The sequence below is a fragment of the Mesocricetus auratus genome, unplaced genomic scaffold (assembly GCF_017639785.1).
Source record: "Mesocricetus auratus isolate SY011 unplaced genomic scaffold, BCM_Maur_2.0 Super-Scaffold_100007, whole genome shotgun sequence".
NCBI lineage: Eukaryota > Metazoa > Chordata > Mammalia > Rodentia > Cricetidae > Mesocricetus > Mesocricetus auratus.
The window spans coordinates 32,695,330-32,714,810 of NW_024429191.1; the positions used below are offsets into that span (position 1 = coordinate 32,695,330).

The 19,481-nt window shown below is 39.8% G+C and overlaps 1 protein-coding gene across 4 annotated transcripts in view; it reads left to right on the forward strand.

Annotated features, from left to right (window-relative positions):
• Aff4 (AF4/FMR2 family member 4) overlaps positions 1–18,726 on the forward strand; it is a 73,282-nt gene extending 54,556 nt beyond the window's left edge. For 2 of the 4 annotated variants that reach the window (XM_040748614.1, XM_040748616.1), the window contains 9 exons: positions 3,183–3,215; positions 4,315–4,409; positions 5,718–5,781; positions 5,877–6,013; positions 6,242–6,313; positions 7,133–7,226; positions 8,996–9,039; positions 10,082–10,302; positions 12,839–18,726. In XM_040748614.1, the coding sequence (XP_040604548.1) occupies positions 3,183–3,215; positions 4,315–4,409; positions 5,718–5,781; positions 5,877–6,013; positions 6,242–6,313; positions 7,133–7,226; positions 8,996–9,039; positions 10,082–10,302; positions 12,839–12,966 (888 nt within the window). In that variant the 3' untranslated portion in view covers positions 12,967–18,726. The remainder of the gene's footprint in view (positions 1–3,182; positions 3,216–4,314; positions 4,410–5,717; positions 5,782–5,876; positions 6,014–6,241; positions 6,314–7,132; positions 7,227–8,995; positions 9,040–10,081; positions 10,303–12,838) is intronic. The other 2 variants (XM_040748615.1, XM_040748618.1) reach the window with 1 other exon arrangement.
• Positions 18,727–19,481: the final 755 nt, after the last annotated feature.

A 19,481-nucleotide genomic window follows, 5' to 3' on the forward strand; every position in this document is an offset into this window, starting at 1 on the left:
ACAATATAAAAAAACAGAGTTACAGTTTTTTTATAAGAAGTATATTAAAATACCTAAAATAATTTTTCAGGTAAGTTGAGTTTTCTTTTAAAAATAAAATTTTGGTCAGGCAGCAGTGGCTCGTACCCTTAATCTTAGTACTTGGGAGGCAGAAACAGGAGGATCTCTATATGTTCGAGGCCAGCCTGGTCTGCAGAGTTACAGGACAGCCAGCACTACACAGTGAAACCCTGTCTCAAAAACAAAAAAAGCAAAATAGTAATAATAATGGTAATAATAATCTGAATATAGGGATGTTGTTGGTTATTATTTTTTAACTCTTTTACTCTGGCTTTTTTGGGGGACCTGCCACCCAACTCCCAAAAAAAATCACATGGAGGCTTATTCTTACTTATGAATGCCCAGTTTTCGCTTGGCTTATTTCTAATTAGCTTTTCTTAACCTAAATTATCCCATCTATTTTTTAACCTCTGGGCTTTTACCTTTCTCTATTTCTGTATGTCTTTTCTTTTCTTTTTTTTTTTTTTTTTTTTTTTGTTTGGTTTTTATGAGACAGGGTTTCTCTGTATTGTTTTGGAGGCTATCGGTCCAGCCCGGCCTCGAACTCACAGAGATCCGCCTGCCTCTGCCTCCCGAGTGCTGGGATTAAAGGCGTGTGCCACCACTGCCTAGCAAGGCTGTTACTTTTATTCTTTGGCATAAACTGTAATAGGTGGAGCTGAAATGCTCTCCAATTCTTTTGAAAACAGGCTTTTCAGCACAAGTAATAAGTTGATGTATTACCAATTTTTTCTACTTAAGTTTTTTTTCTCTCCGGGGCTGGAGAGATATCAGTGGTTAAGCACACTAGCTGCGTTTCCATAGGACCCGGATTCAATTACCAGCATCCACATGACAGCTCATAACTGTCTTTATAACTTCAGTTCCAGAGAATCTGACACCCTCACACAGAAACACATGCAGGCGAGACACTGTTGCACATAAAATAAAAATAAAATCTTTAAAAATTATTTTTATGTGTATAAATGTGTACCATGTGGTTACCTGGAAGTTTTGGGTGGCTGTGTGCCACCATGTGGGTCTCTGCAAAAGCAACAAATACTCTTAACTGCTGAGCCATCTCTCCAGTCCCGGGTTTTTCTACTTTAGAAACATTCATGCATTCTACTAATCAACGGGAAAATGTGTCTTTATTTTATCAAAAATGGGGCTGAATTGGAGGCATTTGGGATGAGAAAGGGTTAGAGAGAGACAGACTAGAGTGACCATACACAGTCATCTCAGAGACAACTCTTGAACAAAAGCATACATCAGTGGGAGGCAGAATAAATTTAAGTGGTTGGACTTTAAAGTCAGATTTAGACTTTAAATTCAGATTGCAGAAATGCCACTTAGAGTTGTTTGAACTTAACTTTACAAAAGCTACTTACTCTCTTTGAGATTGCCCTTTCCCATGGGATCAACAGACAATATTTACTACTTATATCACACTTTATATTCTACAAAGTAGTTATGATAAAGAAATGAAAATGTAGTTTTTTTTCCATGTAAAGAATCAGTGTGTCTCTGGGTGGTGGTGGTGTACACCTTTAATCCCAGCACTTTGGAGGTAGAGATAGGCAGATGTCTGAGTTCAAGGGCAGCCTGGTCTACAGAGTGAGTTCCAGGACAGCTAGGGCTGTTTTTTGTTTTGTCTTGTTTTTTAAAGAAGGCCTTTACTTTTATCTGCATTTATTTTATGCTGAATCTATTCTCCTGTCAAAAGTTTTTGCTTCTTCAGTTTCTTCTGGGTTATCTTTTTCTTCTATGCAACCTCCTCTTCTGGCCTTGGAACAATTTGTTCCTTTTCAGTGAGGATCACCTCGATGTGGCAGGGGGAGCACATGTGTGGATTAATCCAACCATGAGCTCTGTGACAGCTAGGGCTGTTACACAGAGAAACCCTGACTCAGAAAACCAAAAAAAGACAAAAAAGAAAAAAAAAAAAGGAAGAAAGACAGACAGACAGACAGACGAAGAAGTGTGTGTAGTTTGGGTACAGATCCAGACAATTAAAAAGAATCAATAATGAGCTCTCTTTCCACCATTTCTCTCTTGGTCTCTCCCCCATCTCTTTTCTCTCTTTCCCTCTCTTTCCCTCTCCTCTCTTCCCTTACTCCCTTACCTTCCCCCTCATTAACTTTCCACAAACACACGAAAAAAATCAATAATGAATCATGATTAAGTAAACATAGAACCCTATAGCAAATCTTAGAATGGATGTCCACATTAGAGTTGTTGATTTTTTTTTCCAGAGGAAGTGAAGTTTTTAAAAAGCCTAGAGTCAGGAGTAGAACATATATAAGCAACTGACTGACTTACTTAGCCCTTTGCTTACTTCTTCAGCAGATTCTTATGCTTTCTTTACTAAGTAACCTGTAAGTACTCAGTAAATACTGTCTTAACTGATACTGTCAGTAAGCCTTTATTGCTATATAAATGTGTACAAGTAATACATTGATATTGGCTAAGAAGAGACAGATAACCACTGGTATGGAAAGGACAAAGCTTCAGAGCTTTGCAAATCAGATTGGAAGTTCACCTCATCTATCTAGTGAATTCATGGTTGTATTAGTTAGCCAAAGTTGCCGTGGTTATCACCACAAACAGGTGGTGATAGAAACAGACTGACTAGTTCTAGAAGCCCAGTACCAAAATTTGACCTTTATGTTAGAGCAAAGAAGGAGCTGAGAACCAATGCCCCACTGAAATGACACAGTTGTGATCTCTCTTAATACTCTAGGGTATAGTATTACATTGTGTCCTAGGGAGCAGTCCCTACCTCTGTACTCAGCCTGTTTTTTTGTTTTAATTATTTTTTCATTTTAAATTCTGAATATGTATCTGTGTTTTATGTAGACATGAGTGTCTACACTTGGAAGCCATAGAAATCAGGTACCCCTGGAGCTGCAGTTGTGAGCTGCTGGGAACCAAACTCAAGTCCTCTGGAAGAACAAGAAGCGCTCTTATTCACTGAACCTTCTTTCCAGCCACTTAAATTAGACTACCTTAAAACAACAACAACAAAACCTACCTAACCCTAACACTTATTTCATAGGATAGTTGAAGAATTAGCAACCATTTGAAGCAGTTAACTTAGGTCTTAGTAATAACCCTCTGTTTTTGTTTTGTTTGTTTTTTAGACAAGATCTCACTATGTAGCCCTAAGTGACCCAGTAAGTGTTTTCCTGAGTGGTACTGCCCTTTAGTTCTTTTTTGGGGGGTGGGGGAGTGCAGGTAGATGCGTGCCCAGGCATGTATGCAGAGGCCAGGGGAGGACCTTAGGTATTCTTCCCTACTGAACTTTATCTCTTTTGGTTGGTTGGTTGGTTGGTTGGTTGGTTGGTTGATTAGTTGGTTTTGCTGTTTTGAAACAGAATTTCTCTGGGTAATAGCCCTGGCTGTCCTGGAACTAACTCAACGAAATCTGCCTGCCCCTGCATCCTCAGTGCTGGGATTAAAGGTGTGCGCCACCATCTGCCTAAAATGTTTTCTCTTTAAATTCTTTGTGTGTGTGTGTGTGTGTGTGTGTGAGAGAGAGAGAGAGAGAGAGAGAGAGAGAGAGAGAGAGAGAGAGAGAGAGAGAGAGAGAGAGAGAGAGAGAGAGAGAGAGAGAGAGAGAGAGTGTTTTGTATGAATGGATGTGTGATATGCACCACTCGTGTGCCTGGTGCTCACAGAGGTCAGAAGAAAGCATTGGATTCCTGGAACTGGAGTTTCTGATGATTGCAAACTACCATGTGGGTTCTTGGTACAGAACCTAAGCACTCTGCAATAGCAGCCAGTGCTCTTAACTGCTGAGCCATCTCTCCAGCCCCTTATCAATTAGTCTGAGGCAGAGTTTCTCACTGAACCTGAAACTCACTCACTCCCTGAATCTGCCTGGTTTTGCCCCCATAACCCTATAGTGTTACAGGAATATACAGCTGTGCCCAGCTTTTATCCAGGTGCTAGGGATTTGAACTCAGATTCTCTTTCTTCACAGCACATGTGTTTATCCACTCAGCCATCTTCCCAACTAAGTCTGCCATTTAGATACTCAGTTTGTGTAAGTGCCTAAGTGCCTTGCATATAGTAGCCTCTTAGTAAATATAAGAATAAATATTTTGGTTATGTAAAATGAGCCCAATCTGTTTTTTTAAGCACTATGGAATTTAATAACAAATTTGAAGATTGTAGAATTTTGTTTCTGTTTTAGCAGTGACTGAGTGAGATTAACTTCATTTTTAGTCTCCTGACAATTTTCAACTTAGTTATGTATGTTTTTTTGGTCAGGAAAAGGCTCCAAGTAGCTCTTCTAATTGTCCTCCATCTATACCAACTCCTGATTCTTCAAAGCCTCGGAGAACAAAGCTTGCCTTTGATGACAGGTGAGATAGATGTGTGGGCTTTGTTTGTTTTGTGGCTTTGGTTTTTTTTTTCCTTGTTTGTTTTTCTTTTTCTTTTGTGTGTGTGTGTTTGTTTTGTTTTGTTTTGTGTGTGTGTTTGTTTGTTTGTTTTTGGAGACAGAGTTTCTCTGTGGCTTTGGAGCCTGTCCTGGAACAAGCTCTGTAGACTAGGCTGGTCTCAAACTCACAGAGATCTGCTTGCCTCTGCCTGCCGAGTGCTGGGAATAAAGGCATGCGCCACCACTGCCCAGCCGTTTGGTTTGCTTTTTGTTTTTTAACAGAATCTCACTGTGTAGCATTGGCTGGACTGGAGCTCATTATGTAGACCAGACTGGTCTCAGACTCTTATGAGATTGTCCTCCCTTAGCCTCTTAAGTGATGGAATTAAAGTAGTTACAACACTGTGCTAGATGTAAAGAGATAAATGCACACTCTTGTATGCATTTAAGAAATTCCAATCAGCCGGGCGTTGGTGGCTCATGCCTTTAATCCCCAGCACTCGGGAGGCAGAGGCAGGCGGATCTCTGTGAGTTGGAGACCAGCCTGGTCTACAATAGCTAGTTCCAGGACAGCCTCCAAAGCCACAGAGGAAACCCTGCCCCAAAAAACCAAAAAAAAAAAAAAAAAAAAAAAATCCAATCAGCATCAGCATATAAGAAACTCACTCAGATATGTCAGTTCCTCTGTGGTTAATACTTGTTTCTAATCTACAGAGTATTCAGGGTTTAACTTGAAAAGCATCTTTAGTACAATTACTCCTTTAACAACCAGTGGCTCTCCTGAGACAGGAAGGGTTTGCTTCCTGGAGCTGCTCCTGATGCCAGTGCACTCTGGATAACAGAGGTCTTCTCAGATAAGGGATGTTACTTTCTCTTGCCTTCTGTTAGAAGGTACTTCTCCTACCTGTATCCTATTTACTTTTGATTTTAAAAGACAACTTGAGTAAGCTATTATTTAATACTAGGGAGCTTTATCTCTGTGCTTGAGTAGATTTGCCACAGTAGCCCATAATTTATGCTCTTAATCTATATACATTTCTCAGAAAACTGAAATGTTTGATAATTACTCAATCTCTGGACTGAGAATGTAGCTCAGTGGCATAGTGTTCATCTATCATGCACAAGGCCCTGGGTTCAAATCCCAGCACCACAAAAAAAAAAAAAAAGAATAAAAAGATAATTACTTGATTGAGAATGTGAAAGGTACAAGATACTAGAAATATAAAATAACCTAGCAATTATCTTAGGAAATGTTGACCATTTTTATTTATAAAGAAAATTTATCTTTCAGAAATTATTCAGCAGACCATTATTTACAAGAAGCAAAAAAACTGAAACACAATGCCGATGCTTTGGTATGTAAATATTCTTTGTGATGTGCTTCATGAAGCTAATGTGTCCTCCTGGTGTACACTTGCAGTGGTCTTCACTCGGCACTGCTCTCCTTTAGTCTGACAGGTTTGAGAAAGCAGTTTACTACCTTGATGCAGTGGTGTCTTTCATTGAGTGTGGGGATGCCTTAGAGAAGAGCGCTCAGGAGTCCAAGTCCCCGTTCCCCATGTACTCAGACACGGTGGAGCTCATCAAGTAAGTGGGAGCGTGACATTCAGTTATCATTTATTATTGTTGTTAGTTATCTAGTTAACCAAATATGGTAAACTGGGAAGATGCTTAGTGTTCCATTATTCTTAGGGAAGAATTTTAGTAGGTGCTTTATTTAGGTTTGATTTTGATATTTTGAGAACATAAGAAATGGTAAGATCATGGTGAAATTTTCTGTTCTATTTGTCTTTTGTCTTTTATTTCAACTCATAGATACACTATGAAACTAAAAAATTATTTGGCACCAGATGCTACAGCTGCAGACAAGAGACTCACAGTACTTTGGTAAGTGTTGTGTATTCCTTGCTGGGTGACAGTCCTTGGTGAATTGTGCTGTGTGTGCTTTTCTGAGTACTATCCTTGAATCAGTGTTCCACAAAATCTTTTCTTTCCTCTTTTTTTTTTAAGATTTATTTATTTATTATGTATATAGTGTTCTGCCTGCATGTGTGTCTGCAGGTCAGAAGAAGGATCAGACATCATTACAGATGGTTGTGAGCCACCATGTGGTTGTTGGGAATTGAGGTTACAATTAAGGCAAGGACAATGGTGGGAAAGAATGGGAAACCTTTAAAGAGCTGAAAGACCAGTGAATTCAAAAGTGAGCTTTACTGGGTATGTGGGCTGAACTGTGTGATCTGGATGAAGGTTGGTATGTTCCATCACACTTGTAATGTTAATATTTCAGTTTTCTACTTTTAGTTTTTAACTTTTTAAAAAAGTATTTGTAGCTGGGCGGTGGTGGCGTATGCCTTGAATCCCAGCACTCGGGAGGCAGAGGCAGGCGGATCTCTGTGAGTTCAAGGCTAGCCTGGTCTACAAGAGCTAGTTCCAGGACAGGCTCTAAAGCCACAGAGAAACCCTGTCTTGAAACCCCCCCAAAGTATTTATATTATGATAAGTTGGTATAGTTTTAATTTTAAATGTGTGTACCTGATGGGATGCTAGTACTAAGTTTCTTAGCTACTTTCCTTTCTTAGGGTGTGTGCCATATTAAGCTGACCTTGTGGTTTTGTCTAAGAGGTAATGTTGATCCTAGGCCATTGTTGCTCACATGAAGCCAGTCAGCCATGTCTGATTACACTGCCCTTTCCCATTGCCTAGCCTGAGATGCCAATCATTGCTGTATCTGAGGCTGTTCAAACTGAAGAAGGAGAATGCCCTGAAGTACTCCAAGACGCTGACTGAGCACCTGAAGGTAAGTGTGTGCAACAGAGGCTGTTGCCTAGGAGACAAAATGTGCAAGCCTTCCCATCCCTGTCCTAGAGATGGTCTCATATTTAAGCAAAACATAACAAGAGATGAGAAACTAACTACTGCCTGAAAACTCTCAGATATGTTTGTGCTTTCTTAGAAAAGCCTTCAAATGTATATTGGATTACAGAATTTTTATAGTAGTATACAATAACCATATCTATACTTAGAAATGTCCTTTGCATTTTCACCTCTGCCCATCTTCAGATAATCTTTTTGTTTTGTTCCTTACATTACTAGGGATTGAACTCAGTGTTTGTACATGCTAAGCAAGTGCCCAACCACTGAACTACACATCCAGCCCAGACAGAGTTATTTTATTTTCCTAAAATGTCTACCTCAAAAAAAAAAAAATTCGCTGGGCATTGGTGGCACACACCTTTAGTTCCAACACTCGGGAAGCAGAGGCAGGCAGATCTCTGTGAGTTTGAGGCCAGCCTGGTGTACAGAGTGAGTTCCAGGACAGGCTCCAAAACAATACAGAGAAACCCTGTCTCGAAAAACCAAGAAAAAAAATTCAAGCCAGTACCATATAACTTCTCCACAAATTCTGCTGTAGTGAGGACTTTATAACCCTCGATTACTCACTGTTGCTTATAGGCTCAAGGTTTGGCCTCAAGTGTCTCTTATTCCTTGCTTAAAATCCCTCCTTAAACAACCTAGATGGGTCATGTATGTTTTCTTTTCTGCCAGTTTTTGTATATAATATGTCTCGTTTCATTGTGTCTTTTTTGTTTCCTTTTATCCATCTTTGTTACTCATTGTTTCTTTGTATTGTCTTTGAAGTTGTCTAGCCTCTCTCTCTTTCTCTCTCTCTTCTCTCTCTCTCTCTTTAAAGTTTTTTGTTATTGTTTGGTTTGGTTTTTGGGGGGAGTGAGGGGGAGGGTGTTGTGTGTGTGGGGGGGTGAGACAGGGTTTCTCTGTGTAGCTTTTGGAGCCTGTTCTGGAACTCACTCTGTAGACCAGGCTGACCTTGAACTCACAGAAATCCACCTGTACCACCATCTCCCAGCCTATTTTTAAGCACTTATTGGACCAAAGAAATGGCTTAAGGTTTGTCAGATGTTGGTGGTGAAGGTCACCTTTAATCCCAGCACTTGGGAGGCAAAGGCAGGTGGATCTCTGTGAGTTCCAGGCCAGCCTGGTCTACAGAGGGAGTTCCAGGACAGCCAGGGCTGTTACACAAAGAAACCATGTCTTAGAAAAAAAAAAAATTCCAAAGATCCAGGTTCAGTTCCCAGGATCCTGTTTATAACTGTCTATGTTCCACAGGATCTGACATCCCTTTCTGGCCTTTGAGGGTACCAGGAATACTTATACTATACAGATATACATGCAGGCAGAAACATTTATACACAAAACATTATTAAAACATTTAAAGATTTATTTGAGAGAAAGGGGTGGAGTGTGTGTCCATTTGTTCTCAGAGGCCAGAGGAAGACCTAGATCCCCTGGAGCTACAGTGAGCTACCCAACTTGGGTGCTGAGATCCAAACTCAGGTCCTCTGGAAGAGCAACAGTTGCTCTTAGCTACTAAGCCATCTCTCTTGTCCCTCTCTTTTCTGAGATAGAATCTTATACAGTCTAAGATGACACCAAATTGGCTATGTAGCCAAGGATGATTATAAAGTTTTTAAGATCACCTCTAGCCCAATACTTTGAAGATATAAAATGTTATGTTTCTATTAAATACATTTATTTCCCCCCCTGCAGAATTCTTACAGTAATTCTCAAGCACCTTCACCTGGCTTGGGGAGGTAGGTACAATTTTGTTCTCCAAAATATTTTTGATAAATGTACTTGTGGATTAGAGTAGAATGGATAACCAAGTGATTGCTGCATTTAAAATATTAAAATCTCTAGTAAGGTATTTAAAATTTTATTTTTTTGATGTTTAAATTGAACCCAGGCCTTTTTGCATGCTGTTCCACCGAGTGACGGTTCGGTTTTTTTTTTTTTAGTTGTTCTTTCCTATTTTAGTCATTTAAAACATAATGAACATAATTTTTAAAAAGTTTGAAATGAGACATGTTACCTACAGATGTCTGAGTTGGTTTTGGGTTTTGTTTTGTTTCTCCCCTTCTACCATATAGGTTCCTGGGATGGTGCTTAGGTTGTCAGGCTTGGTGGCAAGCACCCTTACCCCTGAGCCATCTCACTAGCCTTCAGATAATCTTGAGTTTTTAACACTACCTCAATTCTTCTCAGTTTGATTTTTATAGTTTTTTTAGATTTGTTACAGGGGTTTTAACTTCACTCATCTTGGCATTGCCAGAGTATAGTGGCATGGTTGTGATTTATCTTCCATTACCACATTAACCCCTCGCATCTACACTACACCCCAAAAATGTAACAAACACCATATGCAAGCTTTTACATTTTCTGAGTCTATTTGTTGAGTTCTCGAGTTGATGTAAGCTAACATTCCATCTTATTTTCCCTTGTCTACCCATCTCCAGGGCTAAGGTAAAACCCAGAGCCTTTTGCAAGTGCTCTCCCACAATATACAGTGTTCTGCCTGCATATGCCCTGCCTACTAAAAGAGCACCAGATCTCATTCAAGGTGGTTGTGAGCCACCATGTGTTTGCTGGGAACTGAACTCAGGGCCTCTGAAAGATCAGTCAGTGCTCTTATCCTCTGAGCCATCTCTCCAGCCCATCCTCAACCTTTTTAATTTGTCCATTTGAGACAGGATTTCACTATGAAAACTAGTATGGCCTTCCAGCCTGTAGTATGCTAATTTTGTAGTGCTCACTATGTGTGTGTGAATAAGCATCCTTGTCTCTCTTTGTGTGTAGCAAAGCTGTTGGGATGCCTTCCCCTGTTTCTCCAAAGCTGTCACCAGGCAATTCTGGCAGTTACTCTTCTGGGGGCAGTAGTGCTTCAGCAAGTGGTTCTTCAGTGACCATTCCACAGAAGATCCACCAGATGGCAGCAAGCTACGTCCAGGTTACATCAAACTTCCTCTATGCCACTGAAATTTGGGACCAAGCTGAACAGCTTTCCAAAGAACAAAAAGGTTTGTTGGGCTTTGGATAAACTTTGAAGATGGAATCATTAAAAGAAACTTTTGTGATTTAGTTAATTATATGGAGAACATTTACTTTATTTTGTGGTTTAGAGGAAACCATAATCAGTTTGCTAATAGCCTCCTTTGATTAGCTGAATACTAAATGTGAGTAGATGTGATTAAAAATTCCCTTGGGCTGTGCAGGACCCCTGTTAGATTTCTTGTCCTGCATGCATAAGGTCCTAGGCTTGGTCCCTAGTATGGAGGACAGGGGATAGATGGACTGATATTTGGGAAAGAACATAAACAGCTGTTATGGTACGAGTGACATAAACTAGAAGTAGTTTTTTGTTTTTGTTTTTAGTTTTTGCATTCCAATCCAAGTTCTGCCTCTCTTCTCTCCACCCAAGAAGTAGTTCTTGGTGTAAGACAAATATGCATCTATTCTGGCATATAGAATGTAGCGCAGTAGGCAGCACCTTGTCTACCATCAAATTTCCCCTATAGTCTCAAATATACTTTAAAACAATACGGTAGTTGGGTCTGCTAGATGGTTCAGTAGATAAAGATGCTTGCCACCAAGCCTGAGTTCAAACCCTAGGACCCACTTGGTGGAAGAGAGAACTGGCTCCACAGTTTTCAGACTGATTCAGGACAGTTTTAGATGCAGACAGATAAATGTAAAAGGGAGAACCATTAAGAAATATAGCAGTTGGATTTGTTTCATAGGATCCAAACAAGGTCTAAGTGCTACATTTGGTTAGTCTCTTAAGGAGCTCTCTCTATCTGTTTGCCCCTCATTTGGCTGTGCTATTGATATTGAGAGGAAACTGAATCATAGACTGTCTCATTCTGCATTTGACTGGTTACTTCCTCATGCTGTCATTGCATTTGTTCTTCTGTCTCTTTTATTTCCTTTCTATTGATCAGGTTAGTTCAGGATTTAGATAATATATTCTAGGTGGTACATCTTATTAGGATACACCTAGTTATCTAAGGTATTTACCCTTTATTGATATTATGATTCATTAGACCTGAGCCCTTCAGTGGTGGCCCACACCTTTAATCTGAGCACAAGGAAGGCAGAGGCAGGCGGATATCTCTGAGTTTGAGGTTAGCCTGGTCTACAAAGTGAGTTCCAGGACAGCCAGGGCTGTTTCATAGAGAAACTCTTGTCTCGAAAATAAATAAATAGGGCTGGAGAGATGGCTCAGCAGTTAAGAGCACTGACTGTTCTTCCAAAGGTCCTGAGTTCAATTCCCAGCAACCACATGGTAGCTCACAACCACCTTGAACGAGCTCTGATGCCCTCTGCTGGCATGCAGGTAGAAGATTGTATACATAATAAATAATTACAATATTTTTTAAAAAAAAAGAAAGAAAGAAAATAAATAATAAATAAACAAATAAATAAGATAAATGAAGTTTCATCGGAACTAGGCATGGTAAGTAGGCCTATAGTCCCAGAACTTGAAAGACTGAGGCAGAAGGATTGCAAGTTGGAAGCCAGTCTGAACTACATAGCAAGACCCTGTCTTTTTTTTTTTTTTATTTTTAAGGTCAATAGATTATTTACATAGTGTCACTCTGATGAGCGTGATACATTTCCTATTAAACTTTAACTTACACTTTTGACATCCATGATGATGATTGCCTAGGTTCATTATTAGGAAATAGAAAATTCATTATGTGCCAGGCACGGTGGTAACTACCTTTAATTCCAGCAGTTAGGAACAGAAGCAGTGAGGATCGAGTTTAAGGTTATCATTGGTTACATAAGAAGTAGTTCAGACTAGCCTGGGCTACAAAAAACCCTATTTCAGGGGGAAAAAGGACTAAATAACCATCATCAATATTCTGCTCTGGCATTCCTTTTGTGTTTCTCAGTTGGAATTTCTATAGAAATATTTCACCTCAGGTGTCTGATCACATATTGCCTTGTTTGGTGTTTAATCGTTTGACAACCCCTTTTTCTTTGCATGTCTAAAAGGTATCTTCTCTGAAAAGTGTCCAAGTATGTCCCCGTTTGCTTCCAAAACTGCAATGGAACCAAATCCTAGGATACTGTCCTTTTTTCTTATTTGTGCCTGTCACTTAGGAAGAATACATTTAATTTTTAAATTTAAAATTGTAAACTTCTGACTAAAAAGAAGGGATTTATTAGTGGTGCGTGGCATCTGATTATAACAGAAAGGTTGGCTATAGACTGTCGTGGAGCTATATCGGGGCTAGTGTGGGAAACATGCAAAGACTGTTTGCTGTTTCTGCTACTCCTTGCACCGACATAACATGAAGTGTTTTGAGTAATCCAGTGGGAACATTGCACGCATGCCACTGGGACTCCATTTTAATGTAGTAGCAGTTGACTGTCTTTATCAGTGGTACTTCATCTCAAAATTCATAACTGCATTCTCTTTAAACTGATGCATGACTTCAGGAACTTGGGAGATCACAGAGACCTTTAGTGTGGGAGATGTGCTATTTTACAGAAAATCAGTGATTCAAAAGAATGTGTGATGCTTACCGAATGTTTTTAATTTTCTAGAATTCTTTGCTGAACTGGACAAAGTGATGGGCCCTCTCATCTTTAATGCAAGCATCATGACAGATCTGGCTCGTTACACCCGGCAGGGACTGCACTGGCTTCGGCAGGATGCCAAGTTGATATCTTGAACTGAACATATTCTCGTTGCCTCTGATTTTTTCCACAACACTGTGTCACATCACAAAGGAAAACTGCCATAACACACCACCTAGTCGACACTAAGAATGAGGAATGGTTTTCTCCTTTTTGGTTTATGTTGTTGTTTCTTAAAACCCAAAGCCATCATATCAACTGACCCTTTCAATATTCCCAATGTGACAAGTATTTAAATGCTTCTAAGCCTGTAGTACATCAGCAAGATGGCTTCAGTAATTGGAATTCCAGTTACAATTCATAAATAATCAAGTAAAGTTCTATTTATTTTCATTTTTTTCAAGTTCCCAGGTTGGAGCTTGTTTAAAACTTAGTTATTCCTGCCTATAAATTTATTCTGTTGAATATTTAGCATAAATTTAATGTAGGCATTTTATTTATATATTTGGGGAGCTGTGTTACTTAATGTCTTTTAAGAAAAGAGTTGGCTTGTCCAAGACAGGACATGTTCTTTCTACAGCTAATTATCTGATGTTATTTCAAGTCTTACTACAGTTTTATTATTGTTGGATTTATGCTTGGTATTAAGGATGCTCTTCCACATGTGAAAAGTCACTTAAACATGAGAAGGTAGCATTCTACATGGGTGCAAAAATGAAGTGGGTCTGGTTTGGTGTGCATTATTTCAAAACTGTGAATGTGTGTTAGAAACACTAGCAATCACAAAGGTGACTACATTGCATCTAATGCATTACAAAAAAGCAGATAGACTTGCTGGGACAAGCACATCATACTGAATGGCTTCATAAAGGACAATCTTAAACTGTGGGTTTATTAAAACCTTTTATTCTTTTTTTGTTTTACTCATTTGACACTTAATTGAAGCAGAGTAAGTTACTCCTAAAAACAACAGAAAACGGTGATCCAGTTTCTGAAGGTTGCAGCCTGTTTCATTGGTAATGTTTGAAGGTTGAAGTCTGCAGATCTCCCCTATGGTGGAGAGATTATGATGCTCAGATATGACCATGCAGTAATTGGAGCGTGGGAGGAGGTGTCCCAATGTCTAATGTGGAGATGATGAATTTCTCTTTCCAAAGATCTTCCTTAATGGTGTATGTTTTCTGTCAGGATCAGAAATCTCACAGTAGCAGCTGGGCATGGTTGTGCATGCCTATAATCCCAGCACTGGGTAGTGGTGACAGGAGGATCAGGAGTTCAGGGTCATCCTCAGGCTACATAAAGCTAGACTGTGAGTTTGGGGCTAGCCTGGGCTACATGAGACCTTGTCACATTAAGAAAAGAAAAAGAAAACTCAATACTAGAAAAGTACCTAACTTGACTCAGTATGAGCTCTCTTGGAAAGGGGAGAATAGTAGGGGTAGTACTTAGGAAGCCAGCTCTGTAACAATTCCTTATCAAACTATTGTTCCCAACAAGGTGCGTATAACAGTGAAGGATGAGGAATGTCTCTCTTCCTCTACACTTCTTTTTAGTGACCCCGTCATGTCTGGTGTGCCTTAAATCTTAACTTTAAATGATAACTCTATGGATTGTTTACAGATAAAGTTTTACGCTGGGACCAGATTAGCCACGCATGGTTGGTCCTCTACAATAATAATTTTAAATTCTGTTTGATTTTAAATCTTGCTTTAGAGTCACATTAAGATAGATTCCTTCAGGAAAGCTAGTGTTTTGGTACCTGACTTAGTATAATCAATTGGGTATAATGCTGCTTCAGAAAATGACTTTTCCTTCTCATTCCAAAAATCCATCTAATTGGGGAGAAAAAGTCCCTATTTATTATTAGCACATGATTGTTCAGATTTGAAATGGGAAAAGGGAAGAGAGATAGAAAATCTTCCCATCCAGTGGTGTTTTGAATCCTCTCCTAGTCTCTCTCACCACCTAGTTCTGAAGATAGTGAACTTTGTCCTGCAGTCTCATATTTACAGAGCTTAACTGCTTTGTACCTCATTATTTTTACATACCGTTGAGGGTTGATATCTACAGCTTATGCTGAGTTTAACATTTTTCCCTTGGAGAAATTGCCTCTGACACCTTTCTAATTTAATTGTAGTGTGTTTAAAGAATAATTTTTCCTCAGAGGCCACTGTCTCCTCTCTTGTGCTAGTGACTTACATGGTCTAACAGTGTGTGTCCTGTCCATGCCTCGTCTCTCTCTGGCTCCTTAACTTCAGGGAGGTCTTGGAAGTGGAACATGTGCCCTCTGGGCTCTTAGACTTCAGCAGCTGCAGTGCTGGCCTCTGCTTTCCAGCTCTGGACTGTGTGTCCTGCAAGGAGGCCAGCACACTCTGGAGTGACACTAATGTGTTAAAGCAGAGCTTCTACATGTTCTATGGTGCTGCTTTAATGTATTTTCTCTTTAAAACTGTCAATTCTTGGAGAATGAAATTGTTAAACCTTTCATTGTGGAGGATTTTCCCCACCAGGTAGAAATGGGCAGTGGATCAAAATCTGATCCTAAGTGATTGAATTTTTGATGTCATAGTGTGTGGGAATACACTCTCTTCTCTGTGTTTCTTCTCAAACATTTTGTCTCAGTCATGTCCAGCACATACCTTGACTCCTTTACAAGTGACCATTCTTCCCTTCTCAGTAGATGCCCTCAGTGGCTTTTAGCCATTTAAAACTGATTTGACAAGTGGCTACAAACTTAGTCTGAAACTTGTATTCAGTGTGTAGTTAGTAATAGAAATAGCAACTATCTTTAATGCTCAGTTCACTGCTCTTAAGATCACACTCTTATGCCAGGAGGCAGCAGCGTGCACCATTAGACTCTGGACAGGCATCCCACACAATTGCAGTGATGGCACTGTCACAGTAGTCTTGCCTGGGAGAGACTGAGCTGTGGGGAGCATTTCCCTCTGGGCATTCAAGATTACACAGGCTAGCCCATGCCCCATTCTGGCTGGAGAACACCCAGCCCTTTCCTTGCTCAGTGACACCTTTTTCTGGGCAAGAAGCTATAAAGTCACTTTATTATCAGTGAGTCTTCAAATATATTCACAGATATAACTGCTGAAGGGAGAAGATTGACCACTACTGATTTAATTCTCCAATATAAAAGCAATTCAGAGTAATGTGTGCACATGTCCACACTTGCCCATTTTTCTGGGAAGCTCTTGCACCAGGGATTTATAGGCATCTGGGCTGCACTTTGAATGACACACTTGTGGCTTTAGAGTAGCTGTTGGTTTTGTTGGTGTTGTGTTCTGTTTTGTTTTTAAATTGTTCTTTGTTTCTTTTTGTTAAAGATTTAATCAGCTAGATTAGACAGCATCATTTGTATTTAACTGCTGAAACTTTGGTACATTGATGTTTAATGAATGAGCTTGCATTGTGTAGCCAGAGCCTACAAAGGTTTTTGTCGGACGTACAAGCACTGCCTGAGGCCAGTGCTCAGAGGAGTTTGTAGTGCAACCAGTAATAGCTCATTTAGATGATGCCTAGCTCAGTTGAGAAGGGGGATGCTGTGCACTCTTCTAGGTCTGAGGGTATGCAACTTTGGATCTTAAAATTATGTACACATACACACTTTATATATATGTACGTATGTATGTATGAAAACATGGGATTAGTTTGTCAAAATGTGTGTGTTTAGTATTTTAGCTTAGTGCAACTATTTCCACATTATTTATTAAATTGATCTAAGACACTTTGTTCTTGGCACCTTGAATATTAACATTCAAGGGTGCAATGTGTATTCCTTTAGATTGTTAAAGCTTAATTACTATGATTTGTAGTAAATTAACTTTTGAAATATATTTGAGCCCTTCTGTAGTGTAATAGGGCTCTTACAGGGTGGGAAAGATTTTGATTTTCCAATAGCTAATTGAACAAAATGGCTTCATTGTATATTTTGATTTATAGGAGTCTATAGGTGTCTGGCTCCCAAAGACATCTACTGAAGATGACTGTTGTAGGCCAGGTGTGGTGATGGTTAGACTGAACCTAAGTGACTTGGGGAGCCAGAGCCCCTTGTTCAAGTCCTTAGACTCCTGTAACTCTTATTCCCCTAGGATGTGGAACACAAATCCCGTCCATCTTCACATCTCAGTTGGAGAGGCAGACTTCTTTTCCTGTAGTATTGCACACCTAGTGTTGCTGTGAGTAAAATCAGCAGAAAAAAATAAACGAGTGAGTGACTGGGAAGATGCACTGATGAGGCCCAGCTGTCACGTTTGTGAATGTATCTATCACACACTTACCAGTGGAGGCACTCAGCTTCGACTCCCGGACCCTGACACCAGCCAGCAAGTAACAAAAGTCTTTAAGGCTAGAGAAGGCCAGGAGTGCTGACCCACTCTCCAAGAAATAAATAAATTTAAAAGTTATTTGGTGAACCAGGTGTGCTGGTGCATGCTTTAATCCTAGCACTCGGATAGTCAGTTTGAGGCCAGCATGCACTTCATAGAGAGACCTGTGAGAAAAGCAAAGTGGAGTAAGAGGACAGTGGTCTGCAGAGCTCCTATTCACATGAACCCGGTTAATTAAGACGAACTTGCTGTCTGCAGAGCAGGGCATACAAACAAGCTACACCTGTCTTGTAGATGGAATTGAGAACAAGGTGTCAACTAAGTCAGAGGTTCCAGCTTCAATAGCTAATTTTTAAGAAGTTGATTTTCAGGACTGTTCGCATGCGCCTCTCTCCTTGCTGCCATTGCTCAGCTAAGCAGAAATCATCATCCGTAAACCCGGAGAAAGCGCTCAAGTGAGCATGGACAAGCTCTCACCCAGAAATCCTAATAATACTTGGCTTTAACCTTGCTGCTTCTGTGTTAGGTTTCTTCTCAGCTTTTAGCCACTGGGGTTTCTGCCTGTTCTGTACCTCTCTGGAAGACATCAGTTTGGAAGTGCTGCCTTTCAAATCAATGCCATGGCTTCTGTATTGTTGAGCTCGTTGTTGTCTCAGAGGTGTCCCCATTATGCACACACCTGGCATATCACTGACATGAGCATTCAACAGTACTGGGGCGGGGCAGGGCTCACCAACAGCGCTGGCTTACTTAGCAGGGCCTGCAAAGGCCACACTTGAGGGTCAGACGCCCAGTTGGTAAGCACAGTTAGGGAAATTTCTACCTAGCCTCCGTTTTGAATGATTTTTGAGAAGTTTTATATATGGAGGATGGAAATGCTTATATATTTATTGAAGATCTTTTTATTTGAAATTAAAATCATTTGGTAAATAATGGTTTGCTATTTGGGGAGGGTTTTGGAGGGGAAGTAACATGATTGATAAAGTACAGGCCTGTTACCTCTGCAGAAAGGCACTGTTGCTGATAGGAGGCCTTCATCCTGTACACGATCCACTCTTTGTCTGACTTTCTTTAACCCAAAACATCCAGACATCTGACACTTTCAACCAAAATTTCACTTGTATACTGTGATTTTTATTTGTTGCAATACATTAAATTTCAGAGGTACTTTGGGGCTCAAAAGCTAGGATTTCTAAGTCAGTATGTGCATTTCACATAATAAGCTGTTAATGGTGAGCAAAGTATTATATACTAACTAGATTTTCCACATCTGTATAGTATATTATATGTATTTTGTGGTATTGAGATTATAGAAAGTTTAGAGTGTCAAACATGCGTTTAATGTGTATTTTTAAACAAATTTATGGCAATTAAAATATTTGGAGACAAGGGTATCACATTTCAATTTGTAAAACTCTTTTTAACTCTACTGTGTCATTACGATGCTTTGTATAATGCCAAACCATAGCTGGAGAAAGTACGTTTAATAAATATCAGATAGCTTTTCTGTATAACGTTTATATGCATGTGCTCTCGCTTCTTCAGCTCCTGGAGCTGCTCTTTTGTACCTTAGGTCCAGTCCTGTTCTGTAAAGTCGTCCCACCAGCACAGGTCTCATTTTCTGGTTACAGAAATTTTAGACTCCGGCCATGGGTCCTTGTCCATGTATTGCAGTTCTTTTATATGCTCTTAAGACATAGGCTATTAATTGTCTCGTTCATTATTTATTTATTCTTACTGTTTATTTGTTGGATTTTGTTTTTCTGAAACAGGGTCTCATTTTGTAGCCCCTGGCTAGCCTGAAACTCATTACATAGACCTGGCTGACCTTGAACCAACAGAAATCTGCCTGCTTGTGCCTCTGCCTCCTTTTCCCTGGTACTGAGATTAAAGGCATGTTCCACCATGCCCAGTTTATTGTTTTGTTAAATCAGACTTTTCTTTGGTTTCTGTTTTATGTTCATAAAGTTATTGACAAATTTTGCACACCCTTAGGTGGCACATGCCAGCCTAAAGAGTTCTTTGCACAGTAAACAGCCATGATCTGATCTCTCGTTAAACTTATGCATTGCCTCCATCATGCTCTGCATGAGATTCTTTGAAGAATGGGTGTTTTCCACACCTCCCAGGTGGAGCAGCACCACTCATTAGATAGTGAGTGCTGTTTCCTATAATGCATGAAGTGAGTCAGTCAAGTGTCAATTCCAGACTGCCAGAATTTGGATTGGAGACATTTAATATAGTATGTATAGAAAAATAAACTCTGACAAACT